The 19,829-nt window shown below is 45.8% G+C and overlaps 1 protein-coding gene across 1 annotated transcript in view; it reads right to left on the bottom strand.

Moving 5' to 3' along the window:
- Gldn (gliomedin) overlaps positions 1 to 18,734 on the bottom strand; it is a 45,251-nt gene extending 26,517 nt beyond the window's left edge. The window contains exon 1 of the mRNA XM_036193427.1: positions 18,263 to 18,734. Within this exon, the coding sequence (XP_036049320.1) occupies positions 18,263 to 18,625 (363 nt within the window). The 5' untranslated portion in view covers positions 18,626 to 18,734. The remainder of the gene's footprint in view (positions 1 to 18,262) is intronic.
- Positions 18,735 to 19,829: the final 1,095 nt, after the last annotated feature.

Genomic DNA, 19,829 nt, shown 5'->3' with positions numbered 1-19,829 from the left:
CAGTGCTTGAAACCCTACAGTCAGTCCTTAGTAGAGCAGCAAACTGCTAAGAAACCTTTCAAAGACCCGTGTATATTTGATATGAGTGCTTATCTAGAGAATTCTCTGGATTTCCTTCAGCGAGCCTTCACTAGGGTAATGATCAGACTCCAATGTCTGAAAGGGTTGACATGTGGGCTTAGTGGTCAGGTGACCAGGCCAGTAAGCACTGACAGGTATTTAACCTTTCAACAAGCTAGTCATCCACAAAATAACCCACCTTGAGGGTTGAGCTAACTCAGGCCCTGGCACATGGAAATACTCCTAGTTGGCTGTGTTCCTTAGACCACTGGATGCTGTTGGCTCACTGGACAACTGCCAGGCATGTCACAATCACTACCACAAGGGATGAGCTGGTTGTCTGCCTCTGCTCGCCTGTCATTCTCTGCACTGCTCACCAGAACCCCATCTGATGATCTCAGATCCCCAGGTTGATATATTGAAGCGTAAATGGTAAAACGCAGAGTAGTGGTCGGCATTAGAACAGTGGTGCACAGGCGAAAGATTTTGTATAATTCCACTGGTGAGTTTAAGATACACTCCTTTAGTTCTTCTAGAACATGTCTGGACACAGAACAACAACATCAAAATTCGCACAGGATGGAGTTGGAGAACCAGGGTGGAAGAATCTGCATTAAGTTTAATATGTCATTTATTTTTTTTTTTAAGCTGATTGCTCTTTCATTGAAATTGCTTTTTTTAAAAAGATAATGTTTTGGGTTGGAGAGAAGGCTCGATGGTCAAGAGCACTTGTTGCTCTTGCAAGGACTGGAGTTCAGTCCCCCACACCCATGTCCAGCGGCTTCCAATTGCCTGCAGTCCAGCTCCCGCGCATCCAAAACCCTCTTTTGCCTCTGCAGGCTTCTGAACTCAGGTGCACATATGCACACAGACACATGCAGATGCACATAATTGAAAGTTGTTGTTAGCCATGTGGTGGTGGCCCATATCTTCAATCCCAGCACTCAGGAGGCAGAGGTAAAGGGATCTTTGTGAGTTTGAGGCCAGCCTGACTTACAGACTAAGTTCTAGGACAGCCAGGGCTACACAAAGAAACCCCGTCTGGAAAAACAAAACAAAATGAAACAAAAATGATCCCATTTTGCCTTGAAGAAAAGGTGACTTAGTTTCTCATATGGGACAGGTCTGTTCATTAGGGGAGCCAGAGGGAAACTCATCCTGAGTGTTTGTGCCAACAACAGTGGTTGATTGCTGTAGAAAGAGGTTTGTGAGATACTGAATGCACACCACACATCTGCACAAATGTAGAAAAACTGAACTGTGCAAGAAACACAGGTAGTGGGACTTCTATATCTGAGATTCTGCACCCATAAATTTAGCCAACCACAGGCTGAAAAGAGTCACATTTGTACGGAACATGTACTATCTTCTTGTCATTCTCTGAATAGCTCACTACGACCATGTGCACAGCACTTATCCTGTGTTGGGTATTTTAAACAATCTATAGGTGATTTAAAGTAGACAAGATGTGCCTAGGTTACATTAAAACACTACATGATTTTATATAAGGGATTTGAACACCCTAGGAATTTGATATCTAAGAGGGATCCTAGAATAAATCCCCTGTGGATGCAGGTGTGTGTGTGTGTGTGTGTGTGTGTGTGTGTGTGTGTGTGTGTGTGTATGTGTGTGTGTGTGTGTGTGACATGTTCCATCCAAGGTTAAGATCTGGAAACTAACCAATACTTTGTAAATGCCTCAGGTACCTCCTCCACCCAACAACTCTCTGAATGGATTCATATTGGGCCATGTGTGTTTCTGACAGTTCTGCGGTCTATTCAAGGGCACACAGGCTGCTCGCGGGAACAAGGCTCAACTCCAGCCCCACTGTACTCTAGTATGGCTTTGATAATTATCTTAACATGACCAGACCCCTCCTCCCCCCACCAAAAAAATGGATTCACTGCACTTTATTTTCGTAAATGAATGTAATCATTTACACCATGACAAAATTTATTGTCTTTAAAAAACATCTAATTGCCCATTGAGAGGTCCAGAAAAGACTTTACAATGGTTCATTTGTTGCCTGGGGGATCACAGGAGAGGTGGAGGCGGTTTGCAAGCCAGAGCATCAATAGGGAAAATGAGTCTTTCTTCCTGCTCCTCATTACCGGTCCGGGACAGGCACAGCTAGAAACTGTGGGGAGAGCGTTGTCATTTCCTGACCTGTTAGCTTCATTTATGCGCTGAGTGTCACTTTTCATGTTTGGTCGGAACTTCTCAGAAATATTCTCTTAATAAACGTAGGCTCCATAAGACTGTATTGAAGTAAAACGTTCTTCGTGACAACGTGTGCTCATAAAGCTAGGAGTGATTTCCCCTCACCCTGTCACCATGATTAGGAATTTGGGTGAAGATTTAAAACTTAAGAATCAAAAGTCACAAAACCTGGTTTGTCAAATTAGAGAGTTACACTGGTATGGGGGGCTTCGTGGGTTTCGATCTGGAACTTGGGGGTGTCGAAATAGAAGATACCTTTGAAGCCACCCTCCTGGGGATTTCGGCGGCCTCTATCTACAGGACATCCCTGTCCCTCCTGCCCATCACTGTCACACTCCTCATTGCTCTGTGCCAGTCATATTGTCTTACCACAACTTTTGGTTGGCCCCACTGAAGGCTCTGTCCGCCTTTTCCTAACTCCTAGGTGAAGGGACCCACTCCTGTGGTCTTACCTGGCTTTTGTTTTATCAAGGTAGCACTTACTATTGCCCGGTGCTGCTTATAGATGAAGTTAGTCATCACATGCTCCTGGCAGGAAAGTGTACAAGGATTTCCAGATTGTAATGCTCTCATTTCAACATAGTTTTGCAGTAAGATGAGGCAAACAACTTCAATAAGACAGGTCATCAATATGAGACCTGTTATATTAAAATGCAATGTGTTGGATCCAAATATACTTTCTGGAAACATAGCTTTGGCATACTGTTAAGTAAGAAAAGCAAAGAGTAGCCCAAGCCATGGAACATGACAATGGGCCCCATCAGGGTATCTCAAGTTCTCCCATGCATACCTTCTCTTTACTCAGTGGAATATTGTTCAGATGCCAATTGAGGGGCTGGAGATGCAGCTCAGTTGGTAGAGTGCTTGCCCACCATGCAGGAGCCCTGGCTTCCATGCCCAGAACTGTACAAAACCAGACTGGAGCAGGTTCCTAATCCCAACAGCTTAGACTACATCAGATTCTGTTCCAATCCCAAAATAAAAATAAAAAGTCAATAAATATAACTTAGTCCTATGCTTCTTAGACAATAGACATTCTTTATGACTCTCCTTAATTAATGGTGTCAATTGCTATTATGAGCATGTAAACGACCCTACTACAAAAGCTCCCAGCATCCAATACATAGACTGCCATTAACTCAGACTCCTGGGGCTGGAGACAAAAGGCTATGTGAATGCAGTGTTTCTTACTGGAGGTTCAAAGCACAGATGTTGAAAGACTACCTAGAAGTCTGAAGTTGTGGTCAGATATTCTGGATTTATCCATGAAGGGCAGGCTCTTCCACCTGGCCACTGTGTGAAGAAAATTTGCTATCCCAAAGGGAGCATGCAGCTTGTCTTTGTTTAAAAAAGAAAATTTAAAGATACTCCAGGCCAACCACCTGCAGCCACCTAATGGAAACTCAGGCCTTCCTCTCCAAACCTAACCTTAAACAGAAAGACAAAGTACCTTGTCCTTGGTAGCAAAGTTGATGAAGTTAAACAAAGCATCTGAAAGCAGCTACAGATAAGTCAGCCTAAAGAGCTCCTTGCTTTCCGAGAGAGTATGTGGCTCTGGGTGGTAGAACACACTGTAATTCCAGCATGAGGGAGGGCGAGGAAAGAGGATCACAAGCTGAGTTCCAGGATAGCTTAGGGGGGAAACACACACACTCACACGCGCACATGCACACACCCATGCACACACCTCACACAGAGCTTAATATAGAATTCTTACTCAAAGCAGTTTTGTAAAATGCAGGAGAAGGAACTATTGAGAAAAACAATGTAAGACAGAAACATAAATTTAAAGGAAGGACATTGAAGAAGAGAGAAACGGAACTAAACTTATTTTCCTTTTAAGGAGACAAAATTAAAAAAAAAAAAGGAGTGGACACACAGTGAGCTCCAGGGAACACTTCTGGTCCTTGCGTGAATTATATATATTATTGAATCTTTTTGTTAACTTGTGGGTTAGATATTTCAGAGGCTGAACGACCTCATTGAACCAGGTAGTCAGGGCTAACACAATCCCGAAAGTTTGGGTCACATGGAAGCCTGTCTTTTTTTTTTTTTTTAAAGTCAAGTTTTTTTTTTTTAAATATATTTATTTATTAAAAATTTTTTCATACCAACCTCAGTTCCCCCTCCCTCCCCTTCTCCTGCCTCCTCACCTCTCTCCCACTCTACCCCCATCTACTCCCTCAGAGTAGGTAAGGCCTCCCATGGTAGTCAACAAAGTCTGGCATACCAAGTTGAAGGAGAGCCTAGCCCCTCTCCATTGTATCAAGGCTGAGCAAGGTATCCCATCACAGGGAATGGGCTCCAAAAAGTCACTTCATGCACCTGGGATAAGTCCTGCTGCCAGGGACCCCACAAACAGATCAAGCCACACAACTGTCACCCACATTCAGCGGGCTTAGTTTGGTCCCATGCAGGTTCCCAGGCTGTCAGTCCAGAGTCAGTGAGTTCCAACTAGTACAGGTCAGCTGTCTCTGTGGGTTTCCCCATCATGATCTTGACCCCTTCTTCTTCTTCTTCTTCTTCTTCTTCTTCTTCTTCTTCTTCTTCTTCTTCTTCTTCTTCTTCTTCTTCTTCTTCTTCTTCTTCTTCTCTCTTCTTCTTCTTCTTCTCTCTTCTTCTCTCTTCTTCTTCTTCTTCTTCTTCTTCTTCTTCTTCTTCTTCTTCTTCTTCTTCTTCTTCTCCTTTCTTCTTCTTCTTCTTCTTCTCTTTTCTTCTTCTTCTTCTTCTCTTTTCTTCTTCTTCTTCTTCTTCTTCTTCTTCTTCTTCTTCTTCTTCTCTTTTCTTCTTCTTCTTCTTCTTCTTCTTCTTCTTCTTCTTCTTCTTCTTCTTCTCTTTTCTTCTTCTTCTTCTTCTCTTTTCTTCTTCTTCTTCTTCTTCTTCTTCTCTTTTCTTCTTCTTCTTCTTCTTCTTCTTCTTCTTCTTCTTCTCTCTTCTTCTTCTTCTTCTTCTTCTTCTTCTTCTTCTTCTTCTTCTTCTTCTTCTTCTTCTTCTTCTTCTCTTTTCTTTTCTTCTTCTTCTTCTTCTTCTTCTTCTCTTTTCTTCTTCTTCTTCTTCTTCTTTCTTCTTCTTCTTCTTCTTCTTCTTCTTCTTTTCTTCTTCTTCTTCTTCTTCTTCTTCTTCTTCTTCTTCTTCTCCTTTCTTCTTCTTCTTCTTCTTCTTCTTCTTCTTCTTCTTCTTCTTCTTCTTCTTCTCCTCCTTTCTTCTTCTTCTTCTTCTTCTTCTTCTTCTTCTTCTTCTTCTTCTTCTTCTTCTTCTTCTTCTTCTCCTTCTCCTTCTCCTTCTCCTTCTCCTTCTCCTTCTCCTTCTCCTTCTCCTTCTCCTTCTTTTAATGCCGAATGTCATTTATTGAAGGAGGGAGGAGGTCTTAAATACAGGCTTACAGCACAATGGAGAACCCCAGAGGGCAGAAGTTCGGGAAGCCTGTCTTTTAATGTTTAGACTTTTGTGTGGTGTGTGCTGGGGATTGAACCTGGGGTATATGCATGCCAATCAAGTCCACTTCCACTGAGATAATTTTTGGATTTGTAAAGATCTTTCCCATGGAAAGGACAGAGTTCTCCTTTCCCTGAATATTTTCTTGTGCACCTTTCCCTTTCCTTCAGGTCACATTCAGTCTGCAAGCATAGCCAGTATCCCCCCACTTCCAAGCTGGGCACGCCTCTGCATGTCTTCATTTGTCTTTGACTCCTGACGACCCTAACCAGATCTGGAGCAGTGACTCCTTTCCCTTCTGTGTGATTAGTCACAAACTTCAACACACTCTTTTCTCTTAATATTTCTAGAACGCAGATTTTCCTCTCCACTCTAATGTCACCACCCTGACCACACGTGAGTCTTTTCTTGCCTAAATCAATGAACAACTCACTAGCCTTCTTCTTGGTTGTGCTCATTCCCACACCTAATGCCAGAGCATCTCTCTTCCTGGGAAGCCATCTTCCTTATGACTTCCTTCCATAAAGGGGCTACAGTGGCTCCCAATTTCTCGACTTCTTAAAAGTGGAAACTCCAAGTTTCCTCTTGCCTGGCGGGCCGACCTTGATTCCCTTTCTCCAGCTGACGGTCTCCAGTTTAGGGAGGTCCCGTTGGTCTTCTTGTCTCCCGCACAATCGCCCTTCCAGCCGGACACTCAAGTCACTATTGGCACTTAGAACACTTTGCCCTCTGGCTTGTCTGGGTTTATAAAACTGCCCTTCTATGACAGCAGTGATTTCTTTCAGTATTAAAGAATAAACTCAGGGCTCTGCACACACCCATGATTATTCTGTTCCTAGCTACATGCCCGACCTCTGAGCCCCTCTCTTCCTTGTGGTCTCCATTCTCATCACACAACCATAAAAGATTTCCTTTCAAAGGTCTCAATGTCCTTAAAAGGGAGAGAGGTTATTTTTTTTTCCTTCTAATGAGTGAGATTCTAGATGGCACCCATCACCTGCCGAGTTACTGGAAACCAACCAACCAACCAACCAACCAACCAACCAACCAACCGAGTGTTGAGTGTTTTGCAGCCCCTGATCATCATGGTACCTTGGCACAGTTACCCATAACTGACTCCTGGTCCTCTACAGTTCTTAGCTAGAGTCGAGGAAGAGCTCCCAAAGTTCTCACAAGTTCTGCAGACACACGGAACTTTCTGAGTGGCAAATGAAGAGATTACTGTACTGCATTAGGAACAAACTTCACAAATTGCATTTTGAACGTTCTTCAGCAGGTCTTTTTGTTTTAACTCTACCTTTCAGTAAAGGAAATTGTGTCCTGAACTTTAGTTAAACTAGAAGCAAATTATATCTATTTAAGAGAGCAAGCTGTTCAAACTCAGAGAGCTACATAAAAGCAACTAATGAGCTTGAAAAAAAATGCTCTTTTTGTGGAAGAATCGCAACCTAAAAGCTTCAGATTGTGTCACACAAGTGGCCTTTAGTCTGCCGATAAAATGCATGTAAATTAAGCTTGAATGTCAACTAGATTTAGCCAGCGATTCTTTTTTGATGGTGGTGGGGGTGGGGTGAGGCATGAGGAATGCAGAAGGAAAATATGTCTTAGACTTCAAAAATATTTTTTTTAACCCCATAAGAGTGTTCTTTCAATGACTTGTTCTGGCGACTCCCACCTTGGTAACCAATCATATCCTGGGGTACACAAGACCCTCAAGAAAGTTGTTCTCCTTTTTCAGAGGTACTTTTTGCTGTCTTCTCTTCAGGATAGCATGACATTTTGTTTGTTTTTTTGTTTGTTTGTTTTTTTGGAATGCCACTAACAGGAATCAGCAGAAGTTAACAGGACTTTCAGAGGTGTCCCACTTGTCACTGTGGCATACAGAAGGGTGGGGAGCCAGGAAGTCCTGCACCTTGATGAAGTCTAGTTAATTAGGATTTGCTATTGGTTCACTTGCTTATTTTTTGGTGGTGCTGAGTATGGACCCTGGGCCTTGTGCCTGCTAGGCAAACACTCTACCGTTTAGTTATACCCCTGGCCCTGTGTTGTTTCACTGACATGAAGAGTTAGGTCATTTTGATGGCAATCTAAGCTTCTAGAGGTCACGCAATCTAGGCTTCTAGAGGTCACACAATCTAGTTTCCTGAAGTAGCAGCTGATAAAAATACCGCAGAGTCCAGATGTCTAGAACGCTGAAGGAATCTGGGAGCAAACAGTAAGCCCAGAGCTTGGGGCAAGAGGACTCACAGTTACACAACACTATGGCTAATTTTTAGTCTCCTGCCCCCCAGATATTATGTTGAAGCAACATGGTGGCAACGGGAAGTGATAAGCGGTGCAGTGGACGCGCTGGGCAGGAACACAGCGGGAACACAAAAGCAAAGTCTTCAAGAGTGAGCTTGATGTCTTCTGAAAATAAAATAGTGCTTTGTTTTGCTTCAGAAAGAATCTCACTATGTAGCCCTGGCTGTCTTGGAGTTCTTCATGTAGACCAGACTGATCTCGAACTCAGAGTTCTGCCTCCTGAGTGATGGGATGAAAGGTGTGCATCACCACATCCAGCAGGGATAGAAAATGAGGCCTCAGAACGCTTACTTCTTTCTACTGTCTTAGAGGTTGTCAGCCATGAACTGGAAAATGGTCTTCCAGACACTGAGTATGCTTTCACGTATAACCTAGACTTCACCACTTGGGGCTGTGAGAAGTAAATTTCTGTTGCTTAAAGGTTACCAGTCTCTGGTATTTTGTTACAGGAGCCTCAACAGACTGAGACAGTGCCTTGATTTTGCTTGTTTGTGGTCCTGGGGATTGAAGTGAACATAGGGCTTTTCATATGCTTGGCATGAGCTCTAACACTGGATTTCATTCCCTGCCCAGGATTTAAAAATATCAACAATGACTACTTACTGAAGGCCTGACTATGATAGCAGGCACTGTTCTTATATTATCTTCAAAATTCCTAGGAACCCCACGAGACAGGCATTAGAGAGGAGGCAACTGGGTCTTGGAGAAGTCAAAGATGCCCAAGGTCACCCAGCTACCCAGCCATTTGACTTCCATGGCCACTGTGTTCACTCTTATACACTTCAGGCATATAATTTAGATGGGGACCTAATATGGAAAGAAGGATGCTGTACTGCTTAAATTAAGGACAGGTACACAGGGGCTGAAGTCACAGCAGGGAGCCTAAGCCCATCACAGAGAGATCCTGGGACAATGTCACTGGGAGGATCTGTGGGCTGAGAACCCACCCAGAAAGAGTCCTTCATCAAGACCCTCAGCCTGTGACCTAGTGCACTGTGTGGTTCCAGGTGGGCTGATCTGTGAGCATTCTGGGGGGTGGGGCGTTAATGTGGCTTTGAGTTCCAAGACAAAAATCCATGCATTCTCAGCATGATCACAGTGATGACCAAGGAACAGCAGGGAAACGGTGGGGTAAAGGCGGGAGCGGATGATCCGGAAGGCACCATCCTGCTCCGGTTATAGGGCTCAGCAGGCTTATTCCTCCTGCCTCTGCTGCTTTGGCTGGAAAGAGACTAGACCAGCCCTGAGGTAGGCTTTATTAACTTCATTTTAATAGCTCTGTGGGAACAGGTCCACGTGGCTTCCTGCCGTTCATTGGCTATTTTTCCTATTCTCATGGCTGCAGATGCCCAGTCCTGACCCACTGTTTCTTCCATGTATCCTCAGAGGATCAAGACAATTTCATACAGCTGTCCCACAGATGCTGACAGAAGACCTCCTGCCACCAAATCCACAGATGCCCAAGTTTCTTGTGGCACAGCATTTGCAGCTAAGATGTGCATAACCTTCCATATACTTGAAACCATGTCTAGGTAACTGGTGACAAGGAAAAAAATCTACACACATTTAATACGGAGACTATTATTTTCAGCCAGGTATGGTGACACATGCCAGTGACACCAGCCCTTCAGAGGCAGAAGCAGGTGGATCATGAAGCTCAAGGTTGGGTTGGAAACCCTCTTTGTTACAGGAGACCTGTCTCAAAGAAGAAATGATTGAGGCCGGGGAGATGGCTCAGTGGGTGAGTGACGGCTGAGTGAAGGTGAGGCCTTTGGTTTTGGAACCTCAGCACCTATAAAAAGCTGGACAAAGCTATAATCCCAGCATGGTGTGGGGCAGGGCCAGTGTTGGTGAGAGGATGCCTGAGGCTTGCTGGCCAGTCAGTTTAGTCAAAACAGCAAGCTTCTGGCTCAGGGAGAGACCCTGTCTTCAAAGGGACAGGGGGTGGTGAGTTGCAGAGAAATATGCTTGACAGCCTGGCTTCCACATATGGGCATATGCATTTGCACGCGCATGTGTGTGCAATATGTGCTTGCACACACACAGACACACAGTAAGCTGGACAGCAACTGAGGCGGAGGAAAGAGAAAGAGAGAGAGAGAGAGAGAGAGAGAGAGAGAGAGAGAGAGAGAGAGAGAGAGAGAGAGAGAGAGAGTCTTCTTTGATTTTGTTTGTTTTTGTTTGTTTTTTGTTTGTTTGTTTGTTTTTTCAAGACAGGGTTTCTCTGTGTAGCTTTGCACCTTTCCTGGAACTCACTCTGATTATTTTTAATGGGTGCTGGATTGAATCTGTAGCTGTGGAGTTAATGGATATAGAAGAATCAAGTGTACCGACCTGAAGTGTTTTCTTAGTGTGTATGCAAAGTTAGGTGTTCCTGAAGAAGGGCCTAAACTGGAGTGAAGGGGTCACCTCCTTCCTGTCTTCCTCAACAAACCAGCTTTGTCTGAGACACAACCACGTTTCTGAGGGTGTTCGAAGTACCAAGACCACCAAACAAGATCCTAGCAGAGACGTCATTTCAAGTTCTCACTCCACCTTTAACACCTAGGACGGACATCCACACTACCACATAGTGCCAGCTGTGCTCTGAGAACACTGCCCTGGATCCCAAGCAGAAATGAGTTTGTGAGGCCACAAGGAAGGATAAAGAAACCTGCCTCCCAGGTCTGCATATGGCTTTCTCTTTTGGCTACTCTCTTTTTCTGCTAACAGGCTAATCTTCTATAAGGGTCCATTCCATATGACAGGAGCTCCTGAGGTGTCTGCTATCCCCTCCAACTGAACAGAGCAGAATTTGAAGAGGGCATACGTTTGGGGTTGGTGGGGGTTTAGGCTCTGTCTCATCCTTCATTGCTTTTGATTTGGGAATTGGGTAGCTTGGCTCAGCCTACAGGCTCCTGCTCCAGAGTGTAGCCACACCCTCACAGTGGTTCTGTCTTGCATTCAGGGAACAATGCTGATTTAGCAGCTTGGGCTCACCAACCCCAGCACTCCTCCGGGGAGGACAGTATGCATGGGGTCAGCAAACTTCAGTAAAGCTACACCCGGGAAATGTTAGGTTCCAGGGGATCTGACGCCTTCTGATGACCTCTGTGGGAACCTGCACTCATGTGCACATAAAACCTACACACACACACACACACACACACACACACACACACACACACACACAAATACATAAGTAAATAAATACAAATAGATCAAGTAGAAATACAACTAAAACCAAAGAAAATGCCAAAAATCACTTCTACCTCAACCACAACAACAACATATTAGTGTTCAGAATCAGGCTTGCAAAATACAAGGTTGTGACCTAGCTAAATAAAACAAGTTTGTTCAAAACCACCCAAGACACAACTGTGACATACTCCTTGTCTGGATGTCCTAAGATGGCCTCAGGCAATGTGAATGCTGTTTAGTCAAAACTGTGCCAACCAACTATTTTTTCTTTCTTCTTTTTTTCTCTCTGCTGTCAATATTTAAAAGATGAGATATTTCATAAGAAAAGTCAGATGTTTTTACTTCTTCTGAAAAAAAAATTTCAGAGTAGGCTCTGGTTCTTGTGCAGACATCGTCAATGAGAACATACACTGTACGCTTCCTTCATTCGGGGCGTGTGCTGTAGTGAGTTCCCCAGAGTCATATATTGGAAACTTGACCTTCAAATTATACGTTACTAGCATTTTGGTGTGGGGCCTTAGGGAGGTGATTGGAATTAAATGAAGCCCCGAGGGGAGGTCTCCCGTGACTGCATTAGCCTCATCATAATAGAGAGACCTGAGCTAACAAACCTGTGTCTGAACTGTGGTGCTCTGCCATGGTACCCATCAGGAGAGTCCTCTGGATCCAGTACTATGTTCTTAGACTGCTTAGCTTTCAGAACTGAGTCAAATAAAACTGATATTTACAAACTACCTGATGCCGGGATTTTTGTTACAGTAGCAGATGCTGAGCTAAGAACCCTGGGTTGTTATAGCTGCTGACATGCTCAAATTCACAGCCACGTCACCTGTGGTAGCTGGGCCTTTTTACTCAGAGTAAGAAGAGAGTAATTTTGCTGGGCGGTGGTGGCCCACATTTTAGTCCCAACATTCGGGAGTCAGAGACAGTATCTGTGAGTTTGAGGCTAGCCTGGTCTACAAAGAAAGTGCCAGATCAGCCATAGCTACATAAAGAAACCCTGTCTCAAAAACAAACAAAAACACCCCAAAACCAGGGTAATTCAGTAAAAAACTCAAAAGAAAAAGCTAAGTAATAGTGAAAAGATTATGCTTACCCTCTATCAGTTGTTTTTTTTTTGTTTGTTTGTTTGTTTGTTTTTCATTTATTTTACTTTCTTAGGTACACGCTACTACAATACATGCTTTCCTCCACCTTGTTTCCTTTGCTTCGAATGTATCCTGGGAACTAGTTCAAGCACAGAGAATGCGCTCCTTCTTGGTTCACTCCTTCCCAGGGGTGTAGGGTCAGTGACTAGACATAAGTCAGGCTGATGGAAGAGTGTGGTCGGTCACAGGTTTTTGTTCTCACAGGCTCTGCAATGAGCGACCGAGAACACATCACTCATGGCCGTGACAGTCTACTACTCAAGACAAACCCCCATGAATGTGACTGTAGGGTAAAGGAGGAAGTGTAGTCTCAGTTTTTCTAGATTTGCCAAACTAATTTCCACATGCTGCACGCTAACAGCGGAGCAAGAGCCTGGCTATTTCCTACCAGCTTCCCTGGCTCAGTGTATCGTCAAACTTTTATCTTCTAGTCATGGCAAAAGACAAAATTTATATTTTAGGGTCGTCTCAAATTTGCATTTTTAAATGAAAATATCCAGGGTTGGGAAGATGGCTCAGTGACAAAGAGCAGCTGTCGTTCTTGCAGAGAACCCAGGTTTGGGTCCCAGCTCTCACATGGTAACAGCCAGCCAGCCATAACTCCAGTTCTAGGGGATGCAATGCCCTCTTCTGACCTTCTGGGTACCAGGCGTGCACATGTGCATAGACATCCATGTGAGCAAAGTACTCGTACACATTACACAAAACAAATAAATCTTGTATTTAAAAAATGAGGGGTTGGTGGTTTAGCTCAGTGGTAGAGCGCTTGCCTAGCAAATGCAAGGCCCTGGGTTCCATCCTAAACTCCGGCAAAAAAAAAAAAAAAAGGTTTCTCCCCACATGTTGAAGAGACATTTGTGGGGGAAAACTGGAGGTAAATGCTTTAAGCAGAGATAGGAGAAAAGGGGAAAGAGGAGATAATGGCTGAGGCGAGTGGGTTACTAAATTTAAGGATGGTCGAAAAAGCCTCATGCAGACAGTACTTCATACGCTAATCAAAACAATAATGGAAAAACTTTAAATAGGAGTTATCATGCATGGGTAGACAATGCTTTCCCCAAGACACGGGTTATTAAATGAACAACATCTCAGTGCTGGTTATGGGGTACGTCTATGTATTAGCCAAGGAGGCCCCAGAGGCCCTCAACACAACACAGACTGTTGTTACTAGTCTCAGTTTCCCACCATCACTAGATGACAAGACCCTGTTGCTTTGGTTTGGGGACACAGAGAAATGAATTTTGAACTAATCTGGCAACATCCCACCTGCTGGCCAGCTTTCCTAGTGCTGGGGACACTGGAGGACGAAAGAGTCATTTGTTCACTGTCTTACCCAGCACTAGGCCCTGCACACTACACTATCAACCTGCCAGGCAGGATGTGACCACTGGTACAACACTGGTGTGAACGTTGTGGGGATAAACCAGCTGCTTTCTGACTGAACTTAAGACATGCTCAAAAAAAGAGAGTCGTGCCTAATACTGTAGACTTGGCCAAAAGCCCCTGACTCGGGAGGTCGTGAACCTACTACCTGTTGTTTTGCTAAACAGACATGTTGTCAAGTTGCCTTCTAAACACGCATGTTTATATCCATAGTTTAGTGTTGCTTTCAATCCTAGACAGACAAGTGTCATTAAACTTTAAAAAATTGATATGTATAGGTATTTTTTCTGTATATGTGTCTGTGCACCGTGAACATGCAGTGCCCTTAGAGTCCAGAAAAAGTCACTGGATCCCCTGGAACTGGAGTTCAGGGCTAGCCTATATCATGGTAAAACCCTGTCTAGAGTAACCGCCTGGCACAGGCCTTACATTCTATCACATGGCCTTGGTAGTATCTGGGAGGTGTTTAATCACATTTGTCTTCCTTGAAAACGCATTTGGATTTACCTAAAAATAGAAAAGGTGACTTTCTTGCTAGAGAGGTGCCCAGACACCTAATCAAATGATATCTTAAGTGTGGGAGTGTGCTTGGTACCCGGGGCTAATGATTGCTGTGGAGATATATTCACCAGCCTTAGTGCATTGCAGGGTTTCTACCCAACTGATTTTATTATTAAAGTTCCTCTGGATGCTGTAGATTCGTGGTCAGAAAAGATGGCAGAGCAGAGCGGCCAGAGTGTCAGTCAGCATAAGACGTGAAACAGAGGAGGGAGGGCAGGAGAGGAGTCTGGAGAGACAGGGGGAGGGGGGTGGAGAGAGAGGGGAGGGGAGGGGCCGGATCAATTCTGCTGGGAGAAAAGAAGAGGATTGCAAAAGGTTGTGGGGAAGGGAACAACTGAGGCAGTGTGCCTTACAGGAAGGGAGGGGGGAGGTCCAAAGCTGCCCTCCTTCCCATGGCTTCCAGAACCCTAGTCCCCTTTCTGGCCAGGTTTGGTGCTCCCAGATGTTGCCCACTGTCCTACTCAACAGTTTTCCAACAAAACATTCACTTGCTTTTTTTTTTTTTTTTTTAAAAGAGTTTTATTTATTATGTATACAGAAGAGGGTGCCAGATCTCATTACAGATGGTTGTGAGCCACCATGTAGGTGCTGGGAATTGAACTCAGGACCTCTGGAAGAGCAGTCGGTTCTCTTAACCTCTGAGCCATCTCTCCAGCCCCCATTCACTTGCTTTTAATTTTTTAAAATATGCTTCTCTGCACCAAATTAACTGTACTTCAGTAATAATTGCTCATTTTCCCCCCAACAAAGTCATTTAGAACTACTAACCAGAATGTGCCAGTTAGAACTCCCCTACTAAGGGAGGTACTTTTTGTTTTAGCCAAAAGTGCAGGAACAAACCACAAGGAAGCTCATCTTGCATAAAGAGAGCACTCTGGAAGGTTGTTTGAAATGCTGATACTAATCTGGTAAAGCTTGCGTTTTGGTTGTAGATCTCCCATACAGAGTCTCAAGGGAGGCTCTGGGGTGGCCCGTGGATCTGACACTCATTCAAGGTCTGATGCTATAGCAAAAGGCCAGGGGTGGATGAATAGATGTGTCTACCACCATGATTTATTCTAGATCCTTCTCTGAATGTTTCCACTTGAGGTATCCAGTGATGGCTTCTTTAAAAAAAAAAAAAAATTGGTTTCCTATGTGGTTAATTTCCTGTTCAAAGAAAAGCAAAGAGTAAAGAAAAAATTTTTGTGAGGATGAGAAGTGTATTGATGGGTAGGGGGAGTGGGAGGGAAAGGCATTTAGCAGTGAAATGGGTTCCTTTGTGTAAAGCAAGGCCTGATGGGAACTGGAAGAGCTTAACTCAGCTAGCTGACCATCCTTAGGAACTCATGTCAATCTCCTGTCTGCTAGCAAGTGAACTCTCCATCCCAGGCCACACCTCAGACTGATGCACTTGGAATAATATCTAGGGTGGATTCTGGCATCACTGTATTCAGGTTTCCCCAACGACTCTGGTGCTCTAGGACTGCCTTCCTCAAAATGTGACCCTCAGATCCGTAGCACTGGCATCGGTGGACACTTGCAGCCATGCAGAATCTCCTATCTTAGAGAGTCTGAATCAAAGCCTGCACTGCACAACATCCCCAAGACAGGCACAACAGAGTCATAGCATTCTTAGAGTATGGCACCTGAGTGCTTACATGCATGGTGACAGAGAAAGAGAAATAACAAAGGGAGACCATGATCGCCCCTAGGCATGGTGGAGGAGAGCGAGGTTTATTGTAGATAAAAGGGAGAACATAGCCACAGTGACATGACCAGACTGAGCAGTGCAAAGTAAGGAGCTGGCCCACAGGAAGAGGGGAGAGGAGCCAGACACTGACCAAGAGGGGTGGCCTGTGCCAAGAGACCGACCAAGATGAGTAAAGGGTAGACCCAAAGAGCCAGGTAACCAAAATGGCTGGATTATATAGGGAAGGGAGAGCTGGGGGAGGGGCAGCCCAGCCCTGGAGCTGGAGAGTTCAGGGTAGGGGGTGGGGTATGCCAGCCAGGAGGACCCTGTAACAGGTAAAGAGTGAAGGATACAGGGAGAACCTGGCGGCCAGGCCAGCATCAGCTTTGAGATGTTAGTGTGCACCCCAGTTAGCCGTTTGTTCTGGGTTTGAGACCTGACACATGACAGAGTTGCAGTGTTCTTAGGGGACACTTGCATGAGGGGATCACTCATCAGGGAGATAGATAGGTGCCTTCTGGTCTTGCTGCACCTCCTTCAGTGACCCGAAAGGCTCACAGCATGTGCCCTGTGGATGTGAGGCAGTGGGTGCTGATCTATAAATGTCCTAACTGTACTTTCTGTGCTAATCTGTAAGATTAGCAGGTGGCTGCATAGCCAGGTCCCCTGCACTGAAATCTAGCTTTCTGACATGAAAATGAGCTCATTCTCTTATGTCAGTAATTGCATAGGCTGCAATTTGGATCTAAACCTTCTACCTTAAAAGCAGGATTAAAGATATAAAGTGTTGATGCTCAGATGGATTTCTCTTTGAAGGTTTTTTTTTTTTTTTTTAACCTCTTAAAATGCAGAATGGAGAGCCAAGAGAATGCCCTAAAATTCCCTAATGAGTCCTCTCCATCTTACAGAGGTTGTATTTTCTGAAATTTTTGCTTAGGCATAGATTTTTTTTAATGTTTACGTGAATAAAAAAGCGAAGCCAGAAATGGAGAGCTTGAACTTCCTCAAACTATGGATTTGAAGTGTGTGATATTTGTAGTTTTAAAAGCATTTAAGCTCACATGCAGTATTTGAAAGCTTCTCTGAGAATAGCAAATGTTTTAAGTAGACTTCTCATCACATCCGTAAGATTCCTAGGTATGGACTTGGAGTGACAATTGACAATTTTCTAATTACAGAGTGGAAGCAGCCCACAGCTGCTGCTGCAGTGAGTGAGGGGGACCGGGAAGTGGAAGGGGGTTGGGAACGCATCTCAGTGCTCCTGCCTGAGAACCACAGGGTTCAAATCCACAAAAGCAGAACCCCTGGAAACTGGAATAAAGATGATTTTGTTTTCTTTAACAGTCTTTCTTTTAGAGAGGTGTCTCCTAAATCTCAGGAAGCGAATAGACAGTGGGATAGCTTAGAAAATGCAGAGGCTCAGGGGTGTTATGGCCCATGCCTGAAATCCCACACCTAAGTGGTTGGAAGATCTGGAGTTCAAGGTCATCATTGGCTACACAGCCAGTTGAAGGTCATCCTGGGTTACATGAAACTGTTTTAGGAAGGGAGAAGGAAGGAGGAAGGAAGAAAAGAAGGAAGGGAGGGAGGCAGGGAGGGAGGGAGGAAGTGGGGAGAGAGGGAGGAAGGGCAGGCAGGAGGGTGACTAAAAGAAAAAAGATGAATGCTGGAACCTTCTCTGGATGCACAGTTTGCCAGTAGTTCTGGCTTTCCACTCTTGTGAGCTTGTGTGGGAAGCAGCCCAGGCCCCACCTGAAGAACCTCAGCTTTGTCAGTGCCTAGTCACATGCTAATAAAAGTTACACCACATCAATTTCTCCCTTTTGGAACAGCTTGAGAGCCAGGAATGATTTTCAGCATCTAGGTGGGCAGTTTGGTTGCGATCTCACGGGGATGAGTCCAGGCCAGATTAAAAAACCTAACCACTAGATTGTGCCAAGCAAAAGGATCCTTGTTGAAGAAAAGTCACTTTGTTTTCGGAGACTGCCACAGGGAGCTGCGGCTGTGGGTCAGTTTACACCTAGAAAATGTCTGTCAAAAGTTGGGAAAGGCGGCCCACGCCCTTCGTTTACCTGCAGACTCAAAAGATGTCAGAAGTGAAGACCTGCCCTGCCCCGTCCCAGAAGATGAAGAGATTGATCTCAAAAGAGTTAAAGCAGCTTGCCAGGATGACCTCCCTAGCCACATCTATACCCGGGGTTCTCTCCAAGACCTTGTCCCTGGCCACGGGATCCTAGTTCCCATCACCTCCTGCTGCCCTGACCGACGGGGAGCGCCACCGAGACGAGCCCCTGCCTACCGGCACCATGGAGTAGGTCATCATCATCATCATGTCCTGGCTCTCGGCGCGGAGGTGTGGCGCAGGCTCTCCGCTGTGGCTGCGCTTGTTGCGCGCTGCGCTCGCAGGGTCCTGGGGTGATTCGGGGACCCGACCCGGTGCGCGACTCAATTCGGCCAGAAAGGCGCGTAGGGCGCTGTCTTCGCGCTGCTCCCGGCCTCGTTGCGCCTCCAGCGCCCGCAGCGCCGCGCTCAGCCCGCGCCACTGGCACAGCACGAACACGGTGCCCGCGGCGTTCAGCGCCGACAGCAGCGCTACGGCCAGCAGGGCACCGCGCAGCCCCCAGCCCGCCGCCCCTTGGCCCCGCTCTACGGCTCGGGTCATGTCTGCGCGCTCCGGCTGGGCAATGCAGGGCGGCACCGGGCCTCCTCCCTGGGTGGCAGGTTTTATAGCCTCGCGCAAACCGTGAGCTGTTGGCAGAGCAGTGAGTCCAGCTGCCTTTAGACCCGTCTGGCAAAGCGGGATGGGGACAGTAGTAGTGGCGCCCCAGCAGCCCAGAGGGACAGGCGGGCAGCAAGGGGGTGAGCAGCCAGTGGAGACAAGTGCGGAGGAGGGGTGACCAAGCAAATGACAAACAGGCCTCCCCTTTTTTTCTTGCTGTCCTGCCCGTGGGCATTGCCAGGACCCAGACAGGCATAGTCAGGGTCGGACAGAGGAGGAGGGCAGGAATTCTTAAAGCCTGAGAAGTTTCTAGATTCCACCCGCTTCTCTCTCCAGTCCTCTGGAGAAAACCGTAAGGCATGCCCAAAGGCATGTGTCACTGTTCTTGGGAGGTCTGCTGCTTGGGCCCTGGCCCAGGCTGCCCACTGCCCATCCTCAAATCCATCGTGTGGCCACGAAAGACCCTAAGAGATCTTCCCCAGAACAGGGACAGTGAGAGACAGGAAGATGGTTGGCTTTAGAAGGGTAAAAGGCCCAGAAAAGCAGGGATCGTACCAAAGAAGGCTTTTAGGACTAAGCTAAGAACTTTCCCATGAGATCCAAACCTGAGAGGCAGCAGAGTGCTGAGGAAAAAGATTTTGGAGACCTGGTTCTAAAGCCAGCAGCCAATGCCAGACATCTGGGAGAGATGTGGTTTTCTCACCCTCCACCCCCTACTCCCCCCTTCCCTCAGTGCTGGAGATCAAAGCCAGGGTTTTGCAATTGCTAGGCCAGAGCCCTACTTCTGAGCCACATTAGGATTTCACTACATAGGTCTGGCTGGTTTTGAACTCCTGGGGGGAGAGCAGTAGGACAGTAAGACATGGGAGGTGGGGCAGCAAGGGGCGATGGAGCTTTATACCTGCCCCTGCAGCCACCGCAATCCACTTTTTGCTGTTGGCCCCCTGAAACAGGGGAGAATATGGAGATGAGACCACACTTATTTTCAGGGTGAGCTATGGCAAAGCCTCTGGGAAAACACAAGACAAGTGAAGCTCCATCTTCACCACAGCCCTGAATCCAGCTTTAGACTCCTCGGCTTCAGTAGGAACTCTGACCTAATTGAGCGCTCTTAGAAGATGGCGTTGGGAAGGCAGACGGGATACCT

Source organism: Onychomys torridus, chromosome 7, assembly GCF_903995425.1.
Source record: "Onychomys torridus chromosome 7, mOncTor1.1, whole genome shotgun sequence".
NCBI lineage: Eukaryota > Metazoa > Chordata > Mammalia > Rodentia > Cricetidae > Onychomys > Onychomys torridus.
Note: the sequence above shows the minus strand (reverse complement) of the source record. Positions and strands in the feature narration are given on the sequence as shown.